The sequence below is a fragment of the Sesamum indicum genome, linkage group LG10 (assembly GCF_026168435.1).
Source record: "Sesamum indicum cultivar Baizhima isolate 11 linkage group LG10, ASM2616843v1, whole genome shotgun sequence".
In the NCBI taxonomy this organism is placed as follows: domain Eukaryota; kingdom Viridiplantae; phylum Streptophyta; class Magnoliopsida; order Lamiales; family Pedaliaceae; genus Sesamum; species Sesamum indicum.
In genome coordinates, this window is record NC_142666.1 from 20435441 (window position 1) to 20460326 (window position 24886).

Consider the following 24886-nt stretch of genomic DNA (forward strand, 5'->3'; position numbering starts at 1 on the left):
ATCATCAGCTGATCGAATTAAAAAAAGAGTACAATTTGTATATGAAAGAAAAAAGCGTTCACACGCGGAAACAACCTGTTTGATAGTTGATTTTTTTTTTTTTTTTGAATTCGTTTCAATTCCATAATTACATTTTAAGTTTATTGCGTATCCTCAATCACTCTCCTTATACTATATATAACGAATACATTATATACGTTCTGTAATTAATTTAAATTCTATATCGATCCCATTTGGGTGCGAATGATTAAACATCCATGGCGTTACTAAAATTGAAAGTCAAATTATTCAAATATTACTTCTGATTTTCTCTCACTCGGTGGTTAACCTTTGTGTTATGCAAAAAATTTAAATAATTCAAAAAAAGAGAAGGAAAAAGTTGAGATATATTCATGTAATAAGTATCTCAGAATGAAATTCTGAATTTTCATAATTTTACAGGGACTGGATTACAATACTAAATTCACAACATTAATGATACAAAGCTGATTAAATAAGAAAAAAGAAGTAAAAAGGGGTGTGGGGAAAAAGAAGAAGAGCTTTACTGCCTTTTTGTTATGGGAAAAAGAGGCTTTTTTCAATCTTTTTTGAGTAACCCTCCAAGAAACATAGTACGATGTGTTTCATATGATTACTGACGCGTTTTTGTATCTATTTCTCGTATAGAGTATGATAAAATGTACGTATTTTTCTACATATACCATAGATATATACTAGTAAAATACATGTGGGATATAAAGAGGCTGCAGCCTGACAAGACATTTTAAAATGATGAAACAAACAACAAAAGGAAAACAAAAACAGCAAACAAAACTAACTTGCCAAGAAACACAAAGAAAAAAAGGCAAAAGAGACGCAACTTAACAGTTTACTTTCCTCATTTTTCCACATCCTAAAACGTGCCCCCAAAGCTCAAGTTTCTTCCTGTTTATATTTTATATACGTATAAATATACCTCCCAACAATTCCCTTATTCATCCAAGAATTTATGATCTCTGTATCTGCTGCTCTTCTCATTTCATGTCAGTTTGATTTCCCTGATTCAATCAAGAATTCTTTTTTTCATTGATACTACTTCTCAAGCCAAGTTTTCAATTCATCTAGTTCAGTTTACCTCCCATATTTTGGCCAAGAACAGAATGGATCACAAGGCATCACCCATGGAGAGTGAAGGCAGTGTCCATCTGCAGATATCTGAGCTCAACGTTAAGCTTAGCGATGCCGGGAGCATCAGCCCGACGATATTCGAGCCCCAGATTAGCAGCATCGATGCTAAAACGAGCAGTACCACAAATGCTGCAGGGGTGATCAGGCCATCGGTGAGAGCTCCGGAGAAAAAGCTGACACTTTTCGCGCTCCGTCTTGCTGTGCTGGAAAAAGCAGCATCTGGGATTGGAACTTTAGGATTTATCTGGGCTACAGTTGTTTTACTCGGTGGTTTTGCCATCACTCTTGATAGAACTGACTTCTGGTTCATTACGGTTATATTGTTAATTGAAGGGACTCGAATTTTCAGCAGAAGTCATGAGCTTGAGTGGCAGCATCAGGCCACATGGTCCATTACTAATGTTGGGATCAACAGCTTTCGTGCTATTAAGTCGAGTTCAAACTTCATCATCAAGACGGTGAAGGCGGTTTGTAGGCCGGTAGTTCCCTCCAGAATAGGCAGCAACCAGCGCAGGGAGATATCGGGGAGTGGAAACCAGGCGAGCTGGAAGAATTGGGATGGGCAGAGGATGCCTACTCGAACGTGGATGAGTTCTGAGGTCCCTCTTCTTCCTTATGCACCATGGGTGTTTATATCCAGAAATGTCAGCAAGCTTTTGTACTGGCTGCAACTAGCTTCTGCCACGGCCTGTGTAGTTCTGTCTCTGATTAAGCTCGTGCACCGAAACTATGGGGATATAGAAAAGGGAGATTCAGATAAGAGGAACAGGAAATCTGCTCTGATTATATTCTATTCGTTGGCCTTGGCTGAGGCACTGCTGTTTCTCTTGGAGAAAGCCTACTGGGAATGGAAAGTCAGTGTTAGAAGGCTACTGGATTCTGTGAACAAAGAGTGTGAATTGGGGGAGTCTGGTTTGATCTCAATCAGGAGGTTTTTCTATGATGCATACTCGAAATGTGTCAACGGGAGCGTCTTTGATGGCTTGAAAATGGACATGGTTTCGTTTGCAATGGAACTCCTGGATTCTAACTCCCCTGATGAGCAGCTGATTGGAGCAAGAATCTTGAGGAAATTCTCCACAAGTCCACGGTTTTCTGAAGATACTCTCCAGAAGATTGGGATCAATTTATCTGTGATGGAAAGATTGGTGGAGATGTTGAACTGGAAAGACTCTGAAGAAGAAGAGATCAGGTATTCAGCCGCAGAAATCTTGTTGAAACTGGCTGGTAAACGGCAGAACTCGCTAAGGATTGCTGGAATCCCAGGTGCCTTGGAATCGATATCGTCCTTGCTGCATGCCAGCCGGAGCCACAATGGAGCATGCGACGAGATATCTGAGAAGAGAATTATCTTTGATAATGAAAACTATGGCTCCTGGTCTTTCAATCATCTGGGACTTCAAATTTTGAAGAAACTTGCTCGTGACCATGATATTTGTGGAAAAATTGGCCATACAAGAGGGCTCTTGCCGAAAATTATCGACTTTATACATGCAGAAGAGAGGCTACTGAGGCATCCAACGGCTACTCCGTCTCAGATTGTGACAGTGAAACGATCTCTGCAGGTTCTGAAGATGCTGGCCAGTACCTCAGGTGATGCAGGAAAGCAACTCAGGAAAGAGATTTCAGAGATAGTTTTTACAATTAGCTATATCCGAGATATACTGAGACACGGAGAAAAGCAACCGGAGCTGCAAATACTGGGAATAGAAATATTAACAAGCCTGGCAATAGAAGAGGATGCAACGGAGAGGATTGGGGGCACAGGAGGAGTTCTTAAAGTATTGTTCGACATTTTCTTGAATGATGGGATACCGGAAAATCAGAGTCATGTCAGAAAAGTCGCTGGAGAAGCACTAGCTATGCTGGCACTGGAAAGTAAGAATACATGCCAACGGATTCTGAAGTTAAGGCTAAATGAGAATCTGATAAGAGCTTTGGAAGCTCCTTTGCTCCGCATAAATGCAGCTAGAATTTTGAGGAATTTATGTGCTTACAGTAGAGGCGACTGCTTTCAGCAACTAAAAGGACTAACTGCTGCAGCTCCTACTGTAAGTAAATATGAACAATTTTTATGACTTGTACCAAAAATTAGCATAGTTTATACAGTTTCACACTAACAATTCCTTTCTTGCAGATCCTTGAAGTTATCATGAAAGAAGAGAACAAACTGCAGGAGGTAATGATTGGAGCAGCATCATGCATTTTCAAATTTATGAGTTCCCAAGACTCAGAAACCATGTTCAGGAAAGCTGGAATTAGAGAATTCGACCTGGCTCATCGTCTTCTCCTGATTCTGAAGAAATATGAGTATCCATCAATAAAAGTTCCAAGCATAAGAAGGTACACGATAGAGTTGGCTATTTGGATGATGAGAGAAAATAACACAAATGTACGAACTTTTCAGACTCTGGGACTCCAGAAGGAGCTCGAGTCTGTTATGGAGACAACTTCGGAGCTGGAGAGTTTTAATATTTTCTCTGGAACTGTTGGCCTCTGTCGGCACAGAGTAGAAATGCACACACTTGTTGAAACAGCAATGAAGTTGCTGGAAGAAGATACATGTGTTCCCATATAAGCAAGGGAGATAATCTTCCAGATGCAGAAGCAAGAAAGTTAAGCTCATTGTTTGATTTTTAAATTCTGAAGCACATATAGAGCAGGCCTATTCTTTTGTTCTACTTTTGCTTGATATATCTAATAATTGATGTACATCTCAAAGCTGAATAAAATATTTAAGTTTCTGACTCTTGATAATCTCAAAGTCAGACGGCATTCTTTTCTTGCATGCTATGTTGTTATAGAACATTTGTCAGTACCGATACTCCTTTACTAACATGTCATTACATTCACATGATGGATAGACACTCAGAAGCCATTGCAAATAACAATGCAGCCAACCCCAGATTGTCATAACTGGTGCATGCATATACACCTATAATACGTAGTAGGATTTACAGCCAAATGTTCATAGGTAGAAGACTTACACATCGTTAAGATCAATTATTGTTGAATACATTATCTCCATCCTGTACATAGAAACTAGGAAAGAATAATTACTGGAGTTAAAAATCAGAAAGTCGAACTTGTATGCAATATAATTTTGCATTTTTTCAATCATATAAAATCATCTGTTTCGGAAGAAGAGTTCCCAACGACGTAACCACCCATCTATGACATTGGATGTTGTGTTTTTCTCAACTTTTACAGTAACAGTAGTACTATCCACCATGTCAACCTCAGATGATGGCCTTGGAGTGGCTGATGATGCGTCTTTATGAGATGTCAGCCTACTTGTTTCTTCTTGCGTGGGACGTGGAGCAGCCGCAGCACTCCTAGAGTTCTTTAATACATTTAAGTTGTCCTTTGAACAATTCATTGTGTCATTATCAGGTAAGCTGTGGTTGCATGTTGATGAACAAATATGAGAAGAAGTTTCCTGACTTTCTGCACCAGAAGATGGAGAACATTTTGAAGGAGATTCTGATAATACTTTGTCGGGGTTGGGAAGTGGCGTATGGAATGCCAAGGTTGCTGAGGTGGAAACTGAAGTTTCTAAGGAGTCACTCAGTGCAGGAAAGGAATTTGTTTTTTCGTTTGGTAGTGCTTGTTCTGGCTTAGGGAGGTAAGTGTCACCACTCGATGATGGTTTCTGGACACAAGTCTGTCTCGCCTCCAAGTCCTTTAGTGACTCAATTACTGCCTCTGTGAACATCTGCAAAGTTTAGCAACCAAAATATAAGCAAATAATGCTTAATTTATGGTCAGGACAATGTAAATGTATGAGATTTCACCCTTAAAATGCTCCAAGAACTTACCCTTTCTTCTTCTTCCACATTGATTGGGAAACCTGCCAAGGCATTAAGAGGGTGCTCAACGTATTCATTGTCATCTCTGAATCCAGGTGCGTGAGAACCATGACCACTACCTTCGGAGAGTTCAAAACTGATCATATTAGACGGTGATAAATATGAATCAGACCCCCTACTTTCCACCTACAGAGTAGGTACATCTGATGTCAGTTTGTCAGTGGTATTATAGAGCTGCATTATTTGCCCAAATTAATAGCAAAAGAAACTTGCTCTGTCAGAAATATCTGTAAATTTACTAGAAACCATGAGGTATAGACAAATCAAGTCCAAAAATGTGAAACATCAAAAAGTAATTTCAGCATACTGGAAATTTATGCCAAAACTTTTTATAGGTACCCGGGAATCTGGTTGATTATCATTGGATGACATATCTACAGGAACCTGAAAATAACAACATAATGATCTATCATCACTATCTACTGTAAAATAGAATTGATTTTGGTTGATTCAAACATAACCACATAATCATGTAAATTAGAGATCAGCACCTCCGGAAATGAGGGGAGAACTCAGTCAGAATTCATCTTTACTGGGATAAAACGGTTAGAGAACGCGTTTTCAGCAGACCATTTTAATGTGGTGAAAAATTACAGGTTTTCATGGATAAACCCAATAGAATGTCGCCTGAACATCAGAAACCTTAGCTTACCACTACAGTACTCATAGGTTTCTTGGAGCGAAGTTGCTTAAGGGTGTCCTCGGTGCTAGTAGCTGCTGAATGCGAATTTTCAATTTTCATGAGAAAGTATACCTCTTCAAGAAACACAGAAACTAAAATTGAAAATTACAGAAAGACAGGAATAGATAATATTAAACACACACCAACAGGTGAATCCAATAATTCATCAGCGAACTCCTCATCATGGACCGTGCTCCACCTACCCTGATGATTGTAAGACAAAAGTTTTATGGACGTCAGATATGTAGCCACCAACACTCAGTCAAAACCGATAACTCTATCCAAAACAAGTAATTTACCTTGCTGAAATCATCATTTGTCAAGTCAAAATATGAAACCACTATGTCATCCTCTGGAGGTTGTAATACATTGTTGAAAAAAATACTCACAGAATCAAAATAAAATTGAGGGCGGGGAGAGTTGTGATCACCCTCAAATTTGATAATATTTTTGTCACCCTGCTGAATCAGAGGCAAATAATTATAGGGTAGAAACGCAGGAAGTAAAAAAGAAGGTGCAAAACTGATTCGAAATTGCAGATACACAATCCGTCTTAGATGTATACCCAGTTTCTGGTAATGCAAACTGATATTCCGCATTTGAGTTCTACCTTTAAAAGTTACTCCAAATTTCAAGTGAAAAGATATAAGAAGCAAGTGAAGTTGCGCAATTTTATTTCCATGGAGTCGCTCTACTAAGAAAAAGTCAACAAGATTTCCAAAGATACAATTTTTTCATCACGGGGGATATATATGTGAGAGTTTCTCCGACTAACATTGTTGGTGAAACTAAAAATGCATAAAACAAGTGAAAATACTAAATATTTCTTTTAGGTAAAATGTAGATAAGCACACTGAAAAGAAAGATAGCTCATAACCAAAGTAAGAGCAGAATGGAAAAAGATTTGACAAAGAAAAAGAATTACCACATAAGCATCAAAAATATTATCAGAATGATGGGGTTGTATGAAATCATCATCAATTGCATGACCAAAAAGAACTGGAACGAAGCAAGATTTTGCAACCTGAAAATATGAGAAAATTCCACCTTGGTTAATTACAACAGAAGTAGTTACTAGAATAGTTCGCAAGTGAATGCTCTCTGATGGCTTTTTGTTTGAACATTGAGTTGATTATTTTTTTTTCCAAACACAATCTTGGTTGGTATAACCATAGTCTAGGTTCATTTATAAAAGTTAGTGAAAATTTCTAAACAACTTCTTAAAAGAATAGTCTCATGAAGTCAAGGAGAACACTTTCTTTTAATAAAGGCAACACATATCGTAAGTGAAAAGAAGAATAATTGTTGGCAAGCTCGTGATTTAAGATGACTGTTCTCCACCTTGATTGTGTTCAATTCCAGTATGTCAAATTTTGCCTTTTTCTGAATTGCTCTTCGCATATAGTGGATTGCAAACTTAACCTAAAAAATAAAAAAAAAAAAATATGTTAGACAAACAGCATGCCAAAGAAGCAGTGACAGAAGGCTAAAGAATCAAATAGACACCATCTGGCCTTCACATGAAATTGACATGGGTCTAGTGCCCATACTGGGCCAAACTAGCTTTAATAAATTGGTTAGCTTACAGTGAATTTAGGAAGCGGAACTTTGTAACTATCAACCAGTTCCATCATCAAGTCAACCAAATCAGAAAATGGGCTATCCAGAACCATTCCTGCGATTGAAGGATCCTCAGCTCCATACATCATGCTGAAATAAGCAGGTAGTCATGTCACATTTTGACAGAATCCTTGCTGATATAGGATATCTGGAACTTGAGTCAAAATGATCCATAATATTCACGCCTACTATATGTCACATGAATACAAAATAATATACACCTAACAGCCAGACAAGTTAGCTCTTTCTTTTCGTACTCCTAAGGAGTACATAGAGGGCATATCTTTCAGGAGTTATTTGCTCATAGAAAAACATAGTCTCAAGGAAGCATATTGATAAAAACAACATAGCTTTACCTGGGAATTGAATCCTCGTAAATGGCCAACTAAATTACATATATCTAAAGAACTTTTTCTGTTCAGAGTTCACTTCTAATGGATCAAGAACCCATTGGAGAATTATGAAGAATGTAAGCATAGTAATAACCATATATGGCACTTATCGGTGCAAATGCAACAGAAGGAGATGAAAGAGACTTACTAACCTAGTAACAGCACCCATGGAGCGGCCCCACAAACCAATTAAAGAAACATTCCCATCTGCCCTTAGATAATCAACCACAGCTTTTAGATCATCCTTCTGCAGGATAAAGACCAAACTTTTCAGTAGCATATTAGCAATATGGTCCAAAGAAATTAACATCTGCCAACATTTTATCTGTCAAATAAAACTTTTCCTCTTAAATTTCAGATGAGTTCAGCTGTCCTCCACAGACGTAATGAGGTCTGCTAAGATGAGATGAGGATGGTAAATTAACAAGCCACTTACTTCATTCCAGCCCAGAGTCACATGCTCTCCTCCAGAGAGTCCAGAACCAGAAAAATCAAGAGTGAAAACTGTGATGTTTGATGGCAACAATATAACAGCAGCTTCACTGGCATCTGTTCGGCAACCACTGAAGAAAGATCAAGATAGGGAGCTAATTAGTAAATGAAATTGGAAGCATGAAAAATTTAAACTTTATAGCCCTAAAACATCTAAACACAGAACAAAAGCCCTACTGTCTAACATTCAAGGAAAAGTGCGGAATTCCATTTTCAAATTATTTGTTCCCTGGTCATTGTTTGGCGATGGGACTTGCAACACAGAACCCGATTCAAATAATATCACTGTGAAACATGCTAACAAGTAAATATAAATTTGTTAGTTCGCTCTCGATTTTCAACAGATACACATTCAAAATATTGGAGCATCAATTTTCAACTCAAGCTCATGATGGGAAACAAATTACTGAGTCTATATTTTTTTCTCTTTTATTTCTCTCTGTGTATGTCTCATTCCCGGTTTGGGAACACAGAAATTTACTTAGATGTAGTGTTTCTCTTGGAGGTCTTTGATGTTCTTAAAGTAGAATCGTAAAACATAATCAGCTCCCACGTCATACAATATATTCGTCTTTCAATCATTAGGCTTTTTGACATTCAAACAGAATTTGGACTTTCGAGTTCATCAACGAAATCGGAAAATGCATTCTGCTCTGAACTACTGATTCAAACTATAACAAGTACCATTATGCAAAATTGACTAGTTCTTTTATGTGAATCCACATTCCCAGATTTGGTAACTGATGACCATAAAAGGCTTTAAAAGCACAAAAATGAGGGACCAGAGGAAACCTCAATCTGTGAAAATTCACTTTTCTCTTTTCAACCCCTCACCCCATCAGATTCCCCAATCAAATTTCCTTAGAAGAAGGTTCAATAAAATTACAGTGGTTGTTAATGTTTGAGGGCCTGTGAATGCATTGAACACAGAATAAGTCTAAGCTGAGTATAGTAAAATAAGGAAATGTCTCTTAATTCAATCCAAAGAGGAAGCAGAGCTGACACAGAATGTGGATGGGAGAAACAAGTCGGCAACCCACATGAGATGGGGATATCAGATTTTAGTTCAAAGCATCTCTGTTAAGTACACAAGATCTACCCACTTGTTGAATCAGAACAATTTCATCAGCGACTAGTTTTGACCCACCCGCATCCAAGAAGTTCAGATATCACTCATTTATTAATTACCATGGCTGAACATTCACACAAATGGAAGAGGATTGATAAAATAACTTCATTGAATTGCATCAGAAGAGTTCTCCATTTATCAAAATAACTAACCTATTTCCATGGCAATAGATCACACATGGCAGTTTAGTTCCTTCAGGACAGATAATAGGCATGTAATGGCTACATTGAAGAACATCCCCTCGACTATTTGTAACCTGCAGGATGAAAGAAGCAATTAGTTTTTAAGATGCCCCATTATAGTAATTATCCAAACAAAATACAACGATATATTTCCTCCATGGAGGATTAACCCAAACCCAGACCCCCCCCCCCCCCGGGTGTGTGTTTGTGGTTTTTTATGTGAAACTGACAAAAAAACTCCTTACAATAAGCTTTTATATGGAAGTCAGTTCTTCAATTTGAAAGAGGGGTTTCGGGTAAAGTGTAATTGAGTAACATAGGGTCTTAGTGTTCATGTCTAAAGAATCTGTTGTTAAGAAACAACATGACCTTCTCTTGTCCATTTCACAATGCCAAAAATACAAGAAAAAGGACATGCGGAAAAATGGAACAGAATATGTTGCATCATGATTTACCAATGCACTCAGATCAACCCCTCTTAATTCAGCAGCAACTTAGAGATTGGCACTCTTTAGGAACCTATCAATTAATTTTACTGATAGAGAGGGCAAGAGAGCCACACATCAATATCATGCACCTGTAGCCTCTTACCTCCAAATCTTTCCTGTGGTACCACTTGCCTTTCAGCATAAACTCTTCATCTAATAGATCTTCTTTTGGATCGTATTCAGCTCTGTCATCCAAAAAAAAAGGCCAGGTAGTTGGTTAAGTCAAGTAGTCTGGTCACATAAGCTGAAAAACTGGACTTTTGGGATTAGCCATTTAATTGACATACATTACCATTTAAAACCAATAACTATTTCCGTCAGATATATATGTATATGTGCATGCATATATTATCCATCAAATCAAACAGTACTTAACCATATTGTACAAAAATAGCGCAGAAAAGGTTTGCTGCATTCCAGGATCCCTCCTAAACATTGGCAATTCATTGTAAATCAGACATTCCTCACATACATAAAAGAACCTTCCGAATGCCCCTTCCGAATGCCCCTTTACTAGAAAGCCTAAAACAAGCTCAAACAACTTAATAAGAAAGACTATTAATGAAGAAAAGAAAATTTGTGAAACACATTTGGCCCTCCAGCTTTCCGCATGAAAAATGTCTGAAATATCTGGCCATAAGAGCAGGAAATACGAACAATAATAAGAAGAATCCAGAAGTAAAATATTTTAAAGAAACGAATGAACAAAAAATGTACCCAACAAGAATTCAGTGAATAAAGGACAAGCCTAGAACCCCCAAAAATATCCACGTCAGGCTTCGAAAAAATTGAAACTTGAACATCTATACACACAGACGCGCACACAAACATATATATACCGGAACTGCATGCGCATGTAAGGGAAAAGGATTGAAATTAACAAAAGAAAAGATAAAAGATGTGATCTCTTTACCTGGGTGGTCTTATAATGAAATTGATAAGCTGTTCCATACGAGATTCAAGCAATCAAGATCCTCTCCCCCTACCCCAACCCCTACTTCATTTTGACAAGAAAATAGAAATGAGAATAAATCATGCAAATAACAGCCTTTGTTTTCATTCAAGAAACAAAACGGATACAAGAATATGCATTTTCCTCGATGAAAAAGTGCAAAAATTGAAAAAGAATTGGCACTGACAAAGGCTGTTATGATTGTTCTATTCTTTTATCAGAGGAAAAGAAAGAATTAAACAGGAACCCGACCCCTTTATTTGTTTTTCTGTTTGTTGGCTTTCGTTGTCTTTCTTGATTACAGAAAAGGGATGAAAGACGTTTTATTTTTGGGTAAATTACATTTTGTGCCACGTATTTTCATTATTCTGAACCGTCTCCCTCAATTTCAATTGCATCATTTCACCACACTAAATTCTAATTCTTTAAAATGTGTTCTTTGCAAAAAGGATTGTTTTATACTTATATAATCAAGCAATCAATCCAAATATTAAAATAACTACTTGTTTGGCTAAAATTAAAGGTCTCATCTTTTTGGCTAATCAAATCTTACAAGGACTGATAACTCTCGGAATTAAAATGGGCTAAGAATTTAACCTGGCTCGGTCTATTCTTGCTGCATATATACACACACATATATGTATAGAGAGAGAGAGAGAGAGAGAGAGAAATGGGGGTGTGCATGTATATACATATCTACTCCATGTTTCTTTAATTCAATCACGTCTAAACTTATATTTTCGCTATACTTTGAGGTCTATAGAGAGAGTGGTGTTGGTATCCTGATTCTTGGCCACTCATATCAGCTGCTAAGTCAAAATATAACCTGAGGTCTGACTCATAAGAGCCGTCGCCACTTGCCAGCCTCAAAAGTTTATCTCAATAGTTAAACCTACAAAAACCTTGCAAGAACAAGAGAAAAATAGTCTCCAATTGCTTCAAGAAGGTTATTTTTATTATCTTGCATGCATCACACAAATTTTCAGGAGTATGTTTCGAATTTATTCAGGTCATGCTCTAGTTCTGTTTGTGTTATGGTCTGTATGATAGCATGTTTTGGTGTTCAGAGAGAAGAAAGTGAGGAAGGGTAAAAGATGAAAGAGAGGGGGCAAATTTGTAACTCCACTCTTGGATTTGTATTTTATTTTGTTTGGATGATTGATAACTATTAGCTCTTTGGAAAGGTAGAATTTAGAGCACCAATTTGTGGAAGGCGTACCTCTAAATCTCAACTTATAATCCAGATGTTCCCAGAACTACAAAAAAATGTCGGAATCTCCAACTAACATCGTTTCAAGCATTGATGGCTAACTGGAAGCTTTGCTCTTAATCACACACCTCCTCTCCCAAGAAATGACATCTTTGAGACTTTTAGATTGAATATCAGTGCAAGTACAATCCCTTTTGTGGTCTGCTCTTTTTCAACTATTTCTATAGTTTTGATAATCTCTTCATTATTTTGTATTTTGATGATTAGTCTTGGTGTCACATAGAATTTCCTGTAGCTATGTCATGGATTTTTTAGTTACATTCAAGATTCTGAGGGTGGAGTGGGATGGGAAGGGAGGTGTTAATGTGCAGCTCTTAGTCTGACTAAGAATAAACAATTGTTTTTGGCAAACGAAATGATGCAAACATAGTTGAATTGGCCTTGCAATCATCATTTGGATTCCCTAGTTGACAGATGACCAAATATTTAATACAAATTCTGTTTGTACTTTTATGTAGCACATGTAGGAAAGAGAAGCCTTATCTTAAATGTTATTGCATTGGAAACTTTCTTGGTGACCTCAGAGAGACCAAAAACTATTTTCCTCCACTCAACACATACCCCTATCTACTAAGCAAAAGCCAAAGCATCTCTGCTTTCTCTTCCCTCCATCCTTTTTTATAACACTTCAAACTTACCTCTCAGTTGCTCTCTTACTCTTCTTCTCTGTTTTCTTCTTTTCCTCTCTTGGAAATTGAAGTCTAGTTTTGCAGTTTCTATTCAATCCATTTTCCTGCAGTTCCAAGGTGAGTTCTTTATCTGTATTTAAGCCATTTTGCCGGGAAGAAAGTGCCTCTAGTACATTCCTTGTTTAGTGCTAAAAAGGTTCATTTATTCTATCTTTTAATAGGGAGCACAAAGTGAAGGTTTCTGTCCTATTTCCCATTCTTATAAGTAGATCAGCTTATCTATTTGCCTTTTCTCTTGTGACTTATGGTTCTTATCAATTAATCACCACATTTTCAACTATGGATATGAAACTCAGAGCATTCAGCTCTAGAGCCTTGGGTCTTGTTATTTACCTAACCAGATTCTTGCTTTCTTCAGAATAACATACTTTTCAAGTGCCATAGTCCAAATATAACTTTTTCACTCTTGATTTCTGTTCGCACTATGGAAGTTAACTTTGTGAGATTTTTAATTGTACTTTAATCCTTTAATATGATAATCTTAGTATTATAATCAACAAAATCCTTTCTTCCAGTAGTGATGACATAACTCTGGCAAGTTTTAGGTAGGCTTCAGTTGTGCAGTAATAAGAAAAAGTATCAACCTTTACTACAGCAGGAAAGTTACACAAAGATTCAGTTCAGCAGACATTTTGAAATAGAATTCGCATTTCACTAAGAAAGCAGTCAAATTGAAAAAGGTGTTTACTTATTCGTTCTCATAAATGTCCTTCCCTGATTTAATTTTTTATTATGTATTTGCTGTCTCTACCTTAAGGGCTGAATTAACTTGCAAAAGCACCTATTAACATGTCCATTATCAATCTTTAAATTGTAAATATCTTCCAGTTCTTGGTTAATGCAATCTTGGATTATGGTGTTAATTGTGCTTACAAGCAAAACCATATCTGTCCAGCACTGCAAGATTAATTCATGGATGGTACAAATTTCCTTATTTCTTCTGTTTCAACTGTCGAGTCAGGGAAGTTGAGGATGGCGCATATCTTGGCTCCTTCAGCACAATGGCAGATGAGAATTGCAAAGAACTCAACAGATGCAAGTCCATTGACTTCAAAGATGTGGAGCTCGCTCGTTCTGAAGCAAAACAAGAAAGGGGCCGTTAAAACCTCTGCCAAGTTTAGAGTTCTTGCTGTTCAGTCTGAGAACGGGACAATCAACCGCATGGAACAGATGCTAAACTTGGATGTATCCCCAATCACTGACAAGATCATTGCTGAATATATATGGTGAAGTCCTTTACAAATTTGGTTGCCAATACTACATTCTCATTCTTTATGTTCAGTTAACATTTGATGTCATCAATGTTTCTTAAGTTAAGGACAACATTGTCATATTTGCTATAATATTTGGATACATCAGCAACTTAAGTATGGAATTAGTGGTTTTATACCTTGACTATTTTTTGCTCGCTTTCTGACAGGATTGGAGGATCAGGGATAGACCTCCGTAGTAAATCAAGGGTACAGCTTAATGAATTAGTTTCTTTTTCCGTGTTTTTCTTTTTCCCTTCTAAGTGTTTGAGAAATCATTTATGTTTATGTTCTCGTTATATTATCATATTTAGACCATATCCAAGCCAGTTGAACATCCTTCTGAACTTCCAAAGTGGAACTATGATGGATCAAGTACAGGACAAGCCCCTGGAGAAGACAGTGAAGTTATCCTATAGTAAGATCATCTGCAAACGATAATCATTTATTTTTCCACATTAACTGTTCCTTTCTTAAATGTACTTCCACGTCAATCTGCTTTGCAGCCCACAAGCAATTTTCAAGGATCCATTCCGTGGTGGTAATAACATCTTGGTGAGTGGAAAACCTGATAACTGGTGTTTCGTTTTGCTCGTCCACTGCTTCTTCTCCTGAAACATGCTGTTACATGAATGTAAATTGGCTTCTCATGTATTTATATGATTGGAAATAGGTAATATGTGATACATATACGCCACAAGGTGAGCCCATTCCTACGAACAAACGCTACAGAGCTGCTCAGATTTTCAGTGACCCTAAGGTTGTTGCGGAAGTTCCATGGTAATTTCACACCTCAAATCTTTTCAGTTGTCTGCCATATACAAACCAATTTATGCACAATAATATCCTTCATTAGAAAAGAGAAGGCCTCAACAGTTTATCAGTTTTCTCTTTTTTATTTTACATTCTTGGACTGTAACAAATGGACTATTTATTATATCAACTTGATTTAGGTACGGGATTGAACAAGAGTACACCTTACTCCAAACTAATGTTAAATGGCCACTGGGTTGGCCAACAGGAGGTTACCCTGGTCCTCAGGTAGTGATTTTCCTATAATCCGGCAACTCAGCAATCAGAAATTTGCTGCATAAGAGATGTTACGATCTAATGGTTAACAATCATGTGGTTTGTTCATCTCGACTTCTAGGGCCCTTATTACTGTGGTGTTGGAGCGGATAAGTCGTTTGGACGCGATATATCGGATGCTCATTACAAAGCTTGCTTGTATGCTGGAATCAACATCAGTGGCACCAACGGGGAGGTCATGCCTGGCCAGGTATCGTTCTCAACTCTTCTTCATTCATTCATGAACATGAATATGATTATTGTCCTCAGATAAAACACAGACTTGATTGATTCTTCTTACAGTGGGAATTTCAAGTTGGTCCTAGCGTTGGAATCGAAGCTGGAGACCACATCTGGTGTGCGAGGTACCTCCTTGAGGTATGCCATTGTTTCAGCTCATAAAATATTCGAAGCAGATTGCTTTGGAATGAGTTATAGCCTGCATGCATCCACGGATGACGTTTTCTGGTTCCTTGATCAATTTCAACATGTCATCTAAGGTAGCAACACAATGTTTGGACGTGAATATTTCTGACTTTTCCTATGATATCTATCTTGACAGAGAATTACTGAACAAGCTGGAGTTGTCCTCTCACTTGATCCAAAACCAATAGAGGTATTGTCATTTCTTCCAAGATGGATCTGCTTTTATGGAAAAATTATCAAGAAATGTGAAAATTATAACCAGCCGTTTATCATGCTATATCCAGGGTGACTGGAACGGTGCAGGATGCCACACCAACTATAGGTATTCTTAGGCTAACACTCTTATTTTTTAGATCTAGCATACAAACTTATGGAAGTTGGAAAACATGCAAAGATTTCCAAAAATTGATTTGGACTAAAATATAATAACTTGTGTAATTATTTGGATGTCAGCACCAAGAGTATGAGAGAAGAAGGAGGTTTTGAAGTAATAAAGAAGGCAATTTTGAACTTGTCACTTCGCCACAGAGATCACATAAGTGCTTATGGAGAAGGGAATGAGAGAAGGCTGACTGGAAAGCACGAAACTGCCAGTATCGACACATTTTCATGGGTATGCTTAAAAATCCACAGTTTACACCTCCAAGCTAATGAAAAGAATAAGCAGAGTTCTTTCCTGAATTCCTACTTATATGACTTTATGGTAACTTTCAGGGAGTTGCTAACCGTGGTTGCTCAATCCGTGTGGGACGTGACACTGAAAAGAATGGCAAAGGTACGTCAACACCGTCCCAGTTTTTCACTACAGTAGTATCAATAATATGCAACCTTCATTTATAATGCTCAAAGCTGGTACAGTTGCTGATACTGATAACTACTTCTGTTGTAGGTTATTTGGAAGACAGGCGCCCGGCTTCTAACATGGATCCCTATGTCGTGACGTCATTACTTGCTGAAACTACACTCTTGTGGGAGCCAACACTTGAAGCTGAAGCTCTTGCAGCTCAGAAACTGGCGTTGAAGGTGTAAACCATCGAACATCTGAAGCAAAGTGCTTGATTGGCGTGACACAGCAAAAATGAGCTTAGAGACGCAAAATCTTGTTCTCGTTTTATTAGATCCCTTTTGGAGATTCCTGTAAATAAGGGACTGAAATGAGCAACTAGCCATGCTTAAGCTCAGAATGTTCCTCCAGCTTTCCTTCTTGGGATTTGCATTCATGATATTCGAACAGTTCCACTGACATTTCATTTTGATGTATTGCATTTTCATTCCTGTCTGGAATAGAGGTTTGGTCTGCTTTGGTATAAAAAGGATAAAAGTGAAACTAGTTTTATCTTAAATGGTGACAGGAAGATGACAGCCTTTCCATCTGAAAAGTTAATTTAGAGGACCAGTCCCCCTTTATGCATTTGGCTCTGCTCCAACTTGGAGGACAAATGAGATTCTTTTCCTCTTCATGAGGCAACCCCAAAGCTACACCAAGGAATTCAAGCCATTTCTTTGAGCTTAAGACACTCCATTCTTGTAACAAAAAGCAAGAGCAGATACAGATAATGGTACAAGAATTGAACCTTTCGTTCCCCTATATATATACATATATATAAACATAAGTCTGCAGAACTTTTCAGAAGCCATGGCTTCCGGTGCAGGCAAATCAGCTGCATTCGCCCTTTTAGTACTCAACGTCATCCTCTACTTCATTGTCATCGCTGTTGCAGCATGGGCTGTGAACCATGGCATAGAAAGATCACACGAGACCGGTACCATTTATCTTCTTGCAGCATCATTCTTACAACAAAGTCTCATTCAAAATCTTGATCATATTACACTCTGATCAATATTCATGTGCTGTACCATTTGCAGCGTCTGTTTTGTCGCTCCCCGCTCGGATTTTCCCTATATACTACCCTTTTGGCAACATGGCTACTGGTTTTGTAGTGTTCTTCTCACTCATAGCTGGGGTTGTGGGATTCTCCACCTCAATCACCGGAATCAATAATGTAATACAGTGGAATGTTCCAAACTTGCATGCAGCTGCTACATCTTCTCTTATTTCTTGGATGCTCACGATGCTGGCTATGGGGTAAAATTACTATCTTACCAATGTTTTCTTTTCTTTTCACTTGTCCTAAAAAAACCAGTAGGATAGTTATACAGACAGCCCCGACGAAAAACCCTTAGGATCTTGAAAAATCACAACGACACTCCTTACTGTCATATTTTACATCAAATTCCTCTTCCAATCTCGCGACTAAAATTTATAATGTAAAACATGATTGTCGGGTTTGCACGCAAGTAGATTGATATAGGGTAAAATGTTTTCTTACCAAACCTTTTTGTAGCATATTCAAACTATGAAAAACATATACTAATCTTGAAGGTAAAATCATGTATGTGTTACAGGTTTGCATGCAAGGAGATTGATATAGGGTGGACAGAATCAAATTTGGTAAGAAAAATCATGATTATCTATTTATTAATGTTTTTGTGGTGGGTTAAGGTAATGATATTGAAATTCTTATGATTGGCAGAGAACTTTGGAGACAATACTGATACTTGTGAGTGGAACTCAGATGTTCTGCACTGCTGCAATCTACATAGGAATTGATGATGCTGTTGCTCGAGACAGGACATACCTTTGATTTTATTTATACTTTTATTTTCTTAATTTCATCAAAATATCTTGGTCATTTTCTTGTTTGTATGCACATGCCATTTTTTGCAAGCGACTTGCAAATAATTGTGTGTGTTGAAAGAAAAATAGTTTGATTTTTATTTTTACATTATTGTGTATATTAATTTTCTGAATAAAAATATTTGGGAATTATTTTACGAAATAGACAAATTATATTTATGTATGCATATTGTTTGGACGAACTCTTCTGCTTAGTTAATTACTTGACTTGAAAAAATAAGTTTGGAGTGAGAATTGACATAAATCTCATTTCTGACCATTTTTTTCTGGAAAACATTTCGCTATTGGTCAATATTGAAAAATTGTGAATGGTAAATTAAAATAAAATTTAATAAGTAATTTATTTTGATTCGATTAAGTTGTAATAAGTGATTGATCACGATATTCAACACATGGCAAGTTCGTAATACGTGGATGATTGTCGCTAGAGTTCAATTATCATCCAACCATATCCAGTCGATATAATTGTGTTTATCACTAAAGTAGTATGTCCCTTCAATATCTATTCTGGCGAAATGGTGTGTCTTTCGAATGAAATGATATGTTCATCCGGATAAAAAAGCGGCTATTCAATTTGAAAAGTCATAACCTTTCACAACTATTTTTTTCACTTGAGATGTCTATTCGATGACAATTTCCAACTTTTTATAAATAGACCTCCCATTTTATTTCATTCCATCAAATTTCGAAAAACATCTTAGAGCATTACGAAGCATTTTGCAAAATTAATATTTTGTCTTTTATTAAAAGATCAATTCCAAAATACTTTTTTGTTTGCTGTTTTTCAACATTCGAAGTGTTATTATCTTGAAAATATTAGATCGTTGTATTTTGGAAGACCACTGCTATTAAACTGTAAGACGAGTATTGTCTTAAAAAAAAATCCAAGTCTTGTCTCAACCTTTTGTTAGTCGCGTTATATTCGATACTTTATACCAACGGTAAATAACTGTAATAACTGCTGCTTTTTTTTTTTGTTTTCCTTCACATTTACCCGTTTAGGGCATCCACTAGATTCTTGTTCATGACCACCTGTTTCGCTCTTCCCAATTTCAAATGTCTGGCAATAAGGAAGACAAAGTAAGATAATATTTGTATATTAGTTTTTTACATGCACAAGCATTGGTGATATATAGGCCTGTTTAACTGATAAATTATGGGAAAAATTCAACTCAGCAGGTTGTGGTGGCACAATACAATCTCTCTATGCATTGCAATGGATGCGAAAGAACTGTCGTGGAAACCGTCTCCAACATCAAAGGTTGTTCGTTTCCCTGTCTGTCTATTGCATGGGCTGTAAGAAGTTGATTTATACATGTTTTTTGAACGCTTTCAAGGAAACTAATGCGTGGAAATGGTTTTTCCCATGTGGGCTCACTTCATTTCTTTTTTTGATTGGTTCTGGAACATGGTTGCCGTGTTCAAATAGGGGTGGAGAAGTTTGTGACGGATATAAACAATCACAAAGTGGTTGTTACGGGTAGAATTGATAGACAAAAGGTATTGAAGAAGCTGAGGAAGAAAACTGGGAAGAGTGTGGAACTTGTGGCGGAGGACGAAGATGATGAAGACGAAGAGGGACAATTGATCGAAAATGATGGAGAACAAACAATGGATTCTTGGCTAGTTCATTATTATGGGGATGGTGAAATACATATGATGTTCAATGATGAGAATGCAAATGCGTGTTCAATTATGTGAACAATCTAATCATGTAAACATAATAATTTATACAAGTGTCAGCAACCGGTGTACCTATTGCAGGTGTCATGTTCAATCCTATGTGAGACGAATACAATAATCGAAGAAGAGATATCAAAAAGTGTTCAAGTATATCACTACTTTTATGTTCTGAAATCAGTATAAAAGGGTAAAGTTAAGAGTTTTAAAGGTGAAAAGAGGGAGGATTTTACTAAAACATTGATGGATATATAACATTAGATAACAACTAGAATTAGAGGCAAGGGCGCAAGACCCAGCTCTAATATAAAGTTTTACAGACAAAAGGAAAAGAGGATTCTATTTAATTACATGGCTAAAACTGGGCAAAACTAGCCACAGTAGGAGTTACAATGTTCTAAGTTCAGAACTAGGGCTGATCTTGAACCAAGATGAAAAGCTAGAAGGATATCTCTAAACTAAGTTTATGAGATATTCTCTAATTTTGCCAACAGAGATTCCTTCTACCCTCCTGCATGATCTCAAAGGCAAGCTTGTATCGTTCCAAGGATGCTGCTCCAGCCTCGATATAGTTACGGGCTTCTTCTCTTAAACTCCACATCATCAAGGCTTTAAAATCTTGCGAACCACCTCCTGAATCAGCATCTCGCAGAATTCCATATTTTGCATTTTTGCTCCACCGGTGCAAGATATAGCGAGATGGAAGTTCCCTTATGTTCATTATTTGGAACACCTTCAACGCATGCCTGCAAAGGACACCTTCGAACTCAAACATCTTACAACTACAACTGATATTCAGAGTTGATGCATTAAAAGCAACAGTATTTCTCTCGTCCCCGTTTCCACATTTTTGCACCAGATATCTACTTATGGCCCCTTCAACATTGATCTTTATTCCAACATAACTATAGCATTCCAAAAGCTCCTTCTGAAACACTTTGAACATTGTAATTGTGTAGAGCCTTCTACATTGTTCTTCGATGGGATCCTTTGTGTGCAGAACTGCCTGCAAATTAAACGAGTTGAAGTCCTCCTTCCTTTCCTCTTCACGGCGCTGTTCCAGAGCTTTCTCATAGCGGACAATGAATTCATTTAGAGGTGTTTGGGCACTCAAAAGAGTACCAAAATATGACTTCAAGCTCCCATCCACCGGGATTCCAGCAAAGAATGTTCCTTTAATGTGCAACGGAACCCAGCTTTTACGCATCCTATACATCTCTTTAAACCATGTGTTCTCTCTCAGATTGTATTTGTTCATAAGCATATTCCAAGCAGAATCAAACTCACTAGCCGTTTGACTCTGGAAAATGCATGTTTCATACTCAAATTTGAACTCGGTATCCATGGAAAGTAATGCACCTAAGTTCTCCTGCTCCTTAGCAAGAATTTGCCAGGCAGAAAATCGATGATGCGTCCCAGGAAAAACTTGTGCAATTGATTGCTGAATGGGCCGGTCCTGATCAGCTATTATAGACACAGGGCGGCACCCTGACATTGACCTAGCCCAAGCCTGAAAGATCCAAGTAAATGACTCTTCAGATTCCTCAGCGATTACAGCACAACCAAGAAGTACAGGTTGCCTGTGATGATTGACACCAACAAATGAAGCAAATGGCAGACAGTAACTACCTCTCCTGTACGTTGTATCAAACACGATGGCATCTCCAAACTGAGAACATGAAAATCTAGACCGCGCATCAGCCCAGAAAATGTTCATGCCTTTACCCTCACGCATTTCAACTGCATAAAAGAACCCTGTATCTTCAGCTTGCCGGGATTGAAAATAATCAAGTAGCACATTGTACCAATCACTTCCTATGTTACTTTCTCTAACTCGTTTAACAAGGCTGAGGCCTCCGTTTGTTTCAACTAAATCCAAGTTTTCCAACACACTGCTTCCTTCCTCTCTATTATACCCCTTTGATGCAACACTAACTAATCTGCTAGGATCTGTCGGAGTCTCAAATTCATGATTGTGTTCTTTCTGAAGACGATCAACTACCCACCTTCCTGATTCTTGTCTCTGTATTCTCATGTATGCTCCACAACCAACTCTAGAAGGGTGCTGATGCCCTTCCTTGGAGCATACAAATCTTCGAGATGTAATTGACCCGTCATGTTTTGAGCGGAATAACTGGCCTATCCTAATTCTGAACCCTATATTAGCTGCATATGTGTAGTAGAATTTGTATGCGTCATTCGCAGAATTAAATTCAAGACCTTTATACGGTTCGCCTACGGGTCCACCAGCTGCATCCATCTCTTCCTTTTTGAGACGTTTAATATCAACTATATCAGATGGACTATCATCTTCATGCGATCTGATTCCTGTCCGACTAGCCCCACCTACTGATGATCGTGGAGTTGGAAAACTTTTCCTCTGTATTCGAGGTGGACAAATTTCTCCAGAGGCTTCAAATTCATGATTATGTTCCTTTTTTATATTGGCCAACACCCACTTCCCAGAATCCACTTTCTGCACTCTTATAAAAGCAGGACAACCAGTTCTTGAGTTTGTTTGAAATCCCTCCTTCGAACAAACAAATCTCCGGGAAATTACAGAGCCATCAACTCTTGATCTATATAGCTGCCCGATCCTGATTTTGAACCCCACCTGAGTTGCATAGCAACTGTAGAACTCCTGTGCTTCTTCAGCTGAATCAAACTCTAATCCTACCTGCGGTTCCATCTTAGATTCTCCTTCATCATCCCTATGGCCATTGCTTTGTGCAACAAGTAGAGCTGCCGGTTTTGTCCTCACAGTCATGATATTTCCCAACTCTTCCCTATTCATATCAGTAGCTGCATTCATCAGAACATAAGATATTACGAGAGCATGTAGAGATGGTAGTTTATACTGAACATAATACTTAGGCAAAAAACTTAATGTGTGTTCTATGTTTGCTTAGAAACACATACGATTTGAACAGCAGCTAAAGTGCACAGAAGCAAGTATAACTGAGGGCTTGAAAAATGTTGAGTGAGCACATGAATGTAGACACCATAGAATAAACACAGCCTGCAAGCAGTTAACTTTTTAGCAAATATCTTATGGTAATTGTGGACAGGAGTTGCATCTTGGTAGCTAACTTATAAAATTATATGAATACAGAGCAATGTTGAACAAGCAAGCAAGTGTATATCATCAAGTCTAAGGTCAGTAGAAAAGTAAGTTAAATGTATTTATAGCAAGAAGACAACAATTCTGAAAAGATAAAAGCTAAAGAATATATCTTATTGCATTAGTAGCGGAATATTCACAGCCATACAAAACAGCATCTCTATAATTTGCATGTCTAATAAATACAGTTCTGTTCGTGATCCAGTTTGTAAATCGTGTAAGTTATCAATAACTTCAACATTTTTCCAGTTTTTGTCCAGAGCTGTTTCAACAGCAATAGAAAGTGCAAGCGTCTACATTAGTAGACTCACTTGTATCAGATCATAAACTGCTCAAGAGATAATCTTACATGTATAGAAAAGTAGGAACACAGAAATTGACGTCACAAGTCATCAGCAATGAAGACAAACCCTGAGTAAATCCCACTCACTCCCAAAACCCCAACTGCATGTGCACTCATGGCCCTATATAACAGACCGCATTTTCCGTAACTTTCAACATTAATTACATTGCAAAGCTACCATTTACATTCTCTTTCTTACAGACTAAAGACTTTCATGAATATCAGTGACATTGGTGAGCCATCAACTAACTAAGTTAGCATCAGCCAACCAGCAATCACCCGCATTCCTCGCTATCCATTGTCACATTACTAATGAACACAAGATTGGAAGCAAATCCACAAGCAACAGGCAGGAACACAGAGACTAAAAAGCTATCGAACAAAAAGGAACACTTAATATAAAATTTAAACAAACAACATCCACTTATCATATACAATTAGCTCTGACCCATCTCCAGATAATAATTCAATGAAAAGGGAAAAAAGAACTAACACATGCAATTTCAACAGAATAAAGAGAATCAAATAACATCCTAATATTTTCAGTTCCCAACTCAAACAACAGAAGCAAATCCAGTTTCCAGCTTAAACAAACAAATTTCATCTAATCAACAAAAAACTAAGTCCAATTCAGAAAACAAACCACAAAAGCAAAAAACCCAAAGCACAAGAACCAAAGACAAGCGCAGTAAACACAAAAACATCACCATAAACAAAACAAAAAATAATGGAGAGCGGGGAAGGAAAAATATAAGAAAATAAACTAGGGTTTTTACCTTTCGCATATCCGCTGAAGCTGACCAATAATTCCCAAAATTAGGGCTTATACCACCGCCGAATCACGTAAAATTCCAGTAACTCAACCAAAACTAGCTCGCATTGTAAAACCAATCAACTGGTTGAAGATACACGCAAAAATGACAGCTTCAAACTGAAAGAAATCACAAAAAGATTCAATCATCCGAAGGATAAAATGGATCGAAATAGAAACTTGAGACCATTAATTATGTATTTCATCCAATTTTCTCTGATATTTTTCTTGTTTGTTTCTCAGTCGCTGTCTCGGCTGAGAGGAGGGTGGAGCTGAGGTGGATTCAGTAACGGTACGCTTTTTGACGGTGGTATAGAGTGGGGACAGTTTCTATACGCTGTTACGGAGGTGTAGGGAAATTCTGGTGTGTCGTCTCGTGGTTGGCGTACGATCTCTGCGAGGTGGGACCATCACCACAGTTGACCTTTCTTGTCCTTGATTTGAAATTAATGAACATTAATAATGATATATGATTATATAGGTGAAATAAATGTGAAGGTGTAATTAAATCATGTCCGAAATTAAAAATAATAAATATTTTAGGACAGGGATTAGAG

General features: G+C 37.5%; 6 protein-coding genes across 15 annotated transcripts; 4 read left to right on the forward strand and 2 right to left on the reverse strand.

The window, feature by feature from the left end:
• The first annotated feature begins 817 nt into the window (after positions 1–817).
• LOC105171410 (uncharacterized) lies at positions 818–3955 on the forward strand. Its single transcript, XM_011092512.3, has 2 exons — positions 818–3218; positions 3305–3955. Exons 1-2 carry the CDS (start codon positions 1140–1142, stop codon positions 3743–3745), a joined length of 2520 nt encoding a protein of 839 aa, XP_011090814.1. The 5' UTR covers positions 818–1139; the 3' UTR covers positions 3746–3955.
• A 95-nt stretch (positions 3956–4050) lies between these two features.
• Positions 4051–11615, reverse strand: LOC105171411 (uncharacterized). Of its 6 annotated transcripts, none has more exons than XM_020697306.2 (14): positions 10935–11615; positions 10125–10206; positions 9504–9607; positions 8167–8293; positions 7883–7977; positions 7305–7428; positions 7060–7140; positions 6644–6742; positions 6018–6176; positions 5862–5922; positions 5689–5753; positions 5376–5420; positions 4986–5162; positions 4051–4882 (listed from the first exon to the last, which is right to left on the reverse strand). In XM_020697306.2, exons 1-14 carry the CDS (start codon positions 10970–10972, stop codon positions 4295–4297), a joined length of 1845 nt encoding a protein of 614 aa, XP_020552965.2. In that variant the 5' UTR covers positions 10973–11615; the 3' UTR covers positions 4051–4294. The 6 variants fall into 6 exon arrangements, with proteins under 6 accessions (XP_020552965.2, XP_088741993.1, XP_088741992.1 ...); XM_088885867.1 differs by having other exon boundaries at positions 5689–5750; positions 6018–6179; XM_088885866.1 differs by having other exon boundaries at positions 6018–6179.
• A 164-nt stretch (positions 11616–11779) lies between these two features.
• LOC105171412 (glutamine synthetase leaf isozyme, chloroplastic) lies at positions 11780–16955 on the forward strand. 2 transcript variants are annotated; one of them, XM_011092522.3, is made up of 14 exons: positions 11780–11919; positions 13894–14158; positions 14353–14392; positions 14497–14600; positions 14689–14737; positions 14856–14962; positions 15136–15223; positions 15333–15461; positions 15554–15628; positions 15813–15866; positions 15961–15998; positions 16130–16289; positions 16391–16451; positions 16566–16955. In XM_011092522.3, the coding sequence occupies exons 2-14, from the start codon at positions 13905–13907 to the stop codon at positions 16703–16705; spliced, it is 1299 nt and encodes a 432-aa protein (XP_011090824.1). In that variant the 5' UTR covers positions 11780–11919; positions 13894–13904; the 3' UTR covers positions 16706–16955. The 2 variants fall into 2 exon arrangements, with proteins under 2 accessions (XP_011090824.1, XP_011090823.1); XM_011092521.3 differs by lacking the exon at positions 11780–11919 and adding an exon at positions 12792–12989.
• Positions 16956–17275: 320 nt separating this feature from the next.
• On the forward strand, positions 17276–18537 carry LOC105171413 (AWPM-19-like family protein). Its single transcript, XM_011092526.3, has 4 exons — positions 17276–17439; positions 17543–17762; positions 18083–18128; positions 18211–18537. The coding sequence occupies exons 1-4, from the start codon at positions 17313–17315 to the stop codon at positions 18319–18321; spliced, it is 504 nt and encodes a 167-aa protein (XP_011090828.1). The 5' UTR covers positions 17276–17312; the 3' UTR covers positions 18322–18537.
• A 152-nt stretch (positions 18538–18689) lies between these two features.
• LOC105171590 (heavy metal-associated isoprenylated plant protein 19) lies at positions 18690–20199 on the forward strand. 2 transcript variants are annotated; one of them, XM_011092751.3, is made up of 3 exons: positions 18690–19454; positions 19551–19635; positions 19804–20199. In XM_011092751.3, exons 1-3 carry the CDS (start codon positions 19431–19433, stop codon positions 20073–20075), a joined length of 381 nt encoding a protein of 126 aa, XP_011091053.2. In that variant the 5' UTR covers positions 18690–19430; the 3' UTR covers positions 20076–20199. The 2 variants fall into 2 exon arrangements, with proteins under 2 accessions (XP_011091053.2, XP_088741996.1); XM_088885870.1 differs by having other exon boundaries at positions 19554–19635.
• Positions 20200–20281: 82 nt separating this feature from the next.
• LOC105171414 (protein FAR1-RELATED SEQUENCE 7) lies at positions 20282–24646 on the reverse strand. Of its 3 annotated transcripts, XM_088885865.1 has the most exons (3): positions 24295–24646; positions 22974–23073; positions 20282–22856 (listed from the first exon to the last, which is right to left on the reverse strand). In XM_088885865.1, exons 1-3 carry the CDS (start codon positions 24301–24303, stop codon positions 20533–20535), a joined length of 2433 nt encoding a protein of 810 aa, XP_088741991.1. In that variant the 5' UTR covers positions 24304–24646; the 3' UTR covers positions 20282–20532. The 3 variants fall into 3 exon arrangements, with proteins under 3 accessions (XP_088741991.1, XP_011090830.1, XP_011090829.1); XM_011092528.3 differs by lacking the exon at positions 22974–23073 and having other exon boundaries at positions 20282–22840; XM_011092527.3 differs by lacking the exon at positions 22974–23073 and having other exon boundaries at positions 24295–24645.
• Positions 24647–24886: the final 240 nt, after the last annotated feature.

Coding starts and splice junctions, on each gene's coding strand:
- LOC105171410 (XM_011092512.3), top strand. CDS start 1,140: ATGGATCACAAGGCATCACCCATGGAGAGTGAAGGCAGTGTCCATCTG. Junction 3,219..3,304: donor TAACTGCTGCAGCTCCTACT/GTAAGTAAATAT, acceptor CCTTTCTTGCAG/ATCCTTGAAGTTATCATGAA.
- LOC105171411 (XM_088885866.1), bottom strand. CDS start 10,972: ATGGAACAGCTTATCAATTTCATTATAAGACCACCCAG. Junction 5,923..6,017: donor CAAATGATGATTTCAGCAAG/GTAAATTACTTG, acceptor TACAATCATCAG/GGTAGGTGGAGCACGGTCCA. Junction 5,421..5,688: donor AACCTATGAGTACTGTAGTG/GTAAGCTAAGGT, acceptor TGTTATTTTCAG/GTTCCTGTAGATATGTCATC.
- LOC105171412 (XM_011092522.3), top strand. CDS start 13,905: ATGGCGCATATCTTGGCTCCTTCAGCACAATGGCAGATGAGAATTGCA. Junction 15,867..15,960: donor TTGATCCAAAACCAATAGAG/GTATTGTCATTT, acceptor TGCTATATCCAG/GGTGACTGGAACGGTGCAGG. Junction 16,290..16,390: donor GTATCGACACATTTTCATGG/GTATGCTTAAAA, acceptor GGTAACTTTCAG/GGAGTTGCTAACCGTGGTTG.
- LOC105171413 (XM_011092526.3), top strand. CDS start 17,313: ATGGCTTCCGGTGCAGGCAAATCAGCTGCATTCGCCCTTTTAGTACTC. Junction 17,440..17,542: donor AGAAAGATCACACGAGACCG/GTACCATTTATC, acceptor TACCATTTGCAG/CGTCTGTTTTGTCGCTCCCC. Junction 18,129..18,210: donor GGTGGACAGAATCAAATTTG/GTAAGAAAAATC, acceptor TATGATTGGCAG/AGAACTTTGGAGACAATACT.
- LOC105171590 (XM_011092751.3), top strand. CDS start 19,431: ATGTCTGGCAATAAGGAAGACAAA. Junction 19,455..19,550: donor CTGGCAATAAGGAAGACAAA/GTAAGATAATAT, acceptor AATTCAACTCAG/CAGGTTGTGGTGGCACAATA. Junction 19,636..19,803: donor AACCGTCTCCAACATCAAAG/GTTGTTCGTTTC, acceptor GTGTTCAAATAG/GGGTGGAGAAGTTTGTGACG.
- LOC105171414 (XM_088885865.1), bottom strand. Junction 22,857..22,973: donor CTTTAGCTGCTGTTCAAATC/GTATGTGTTTCT, acceptor TGATGAATGCAG/CTACTGATATGAATAGGGAA.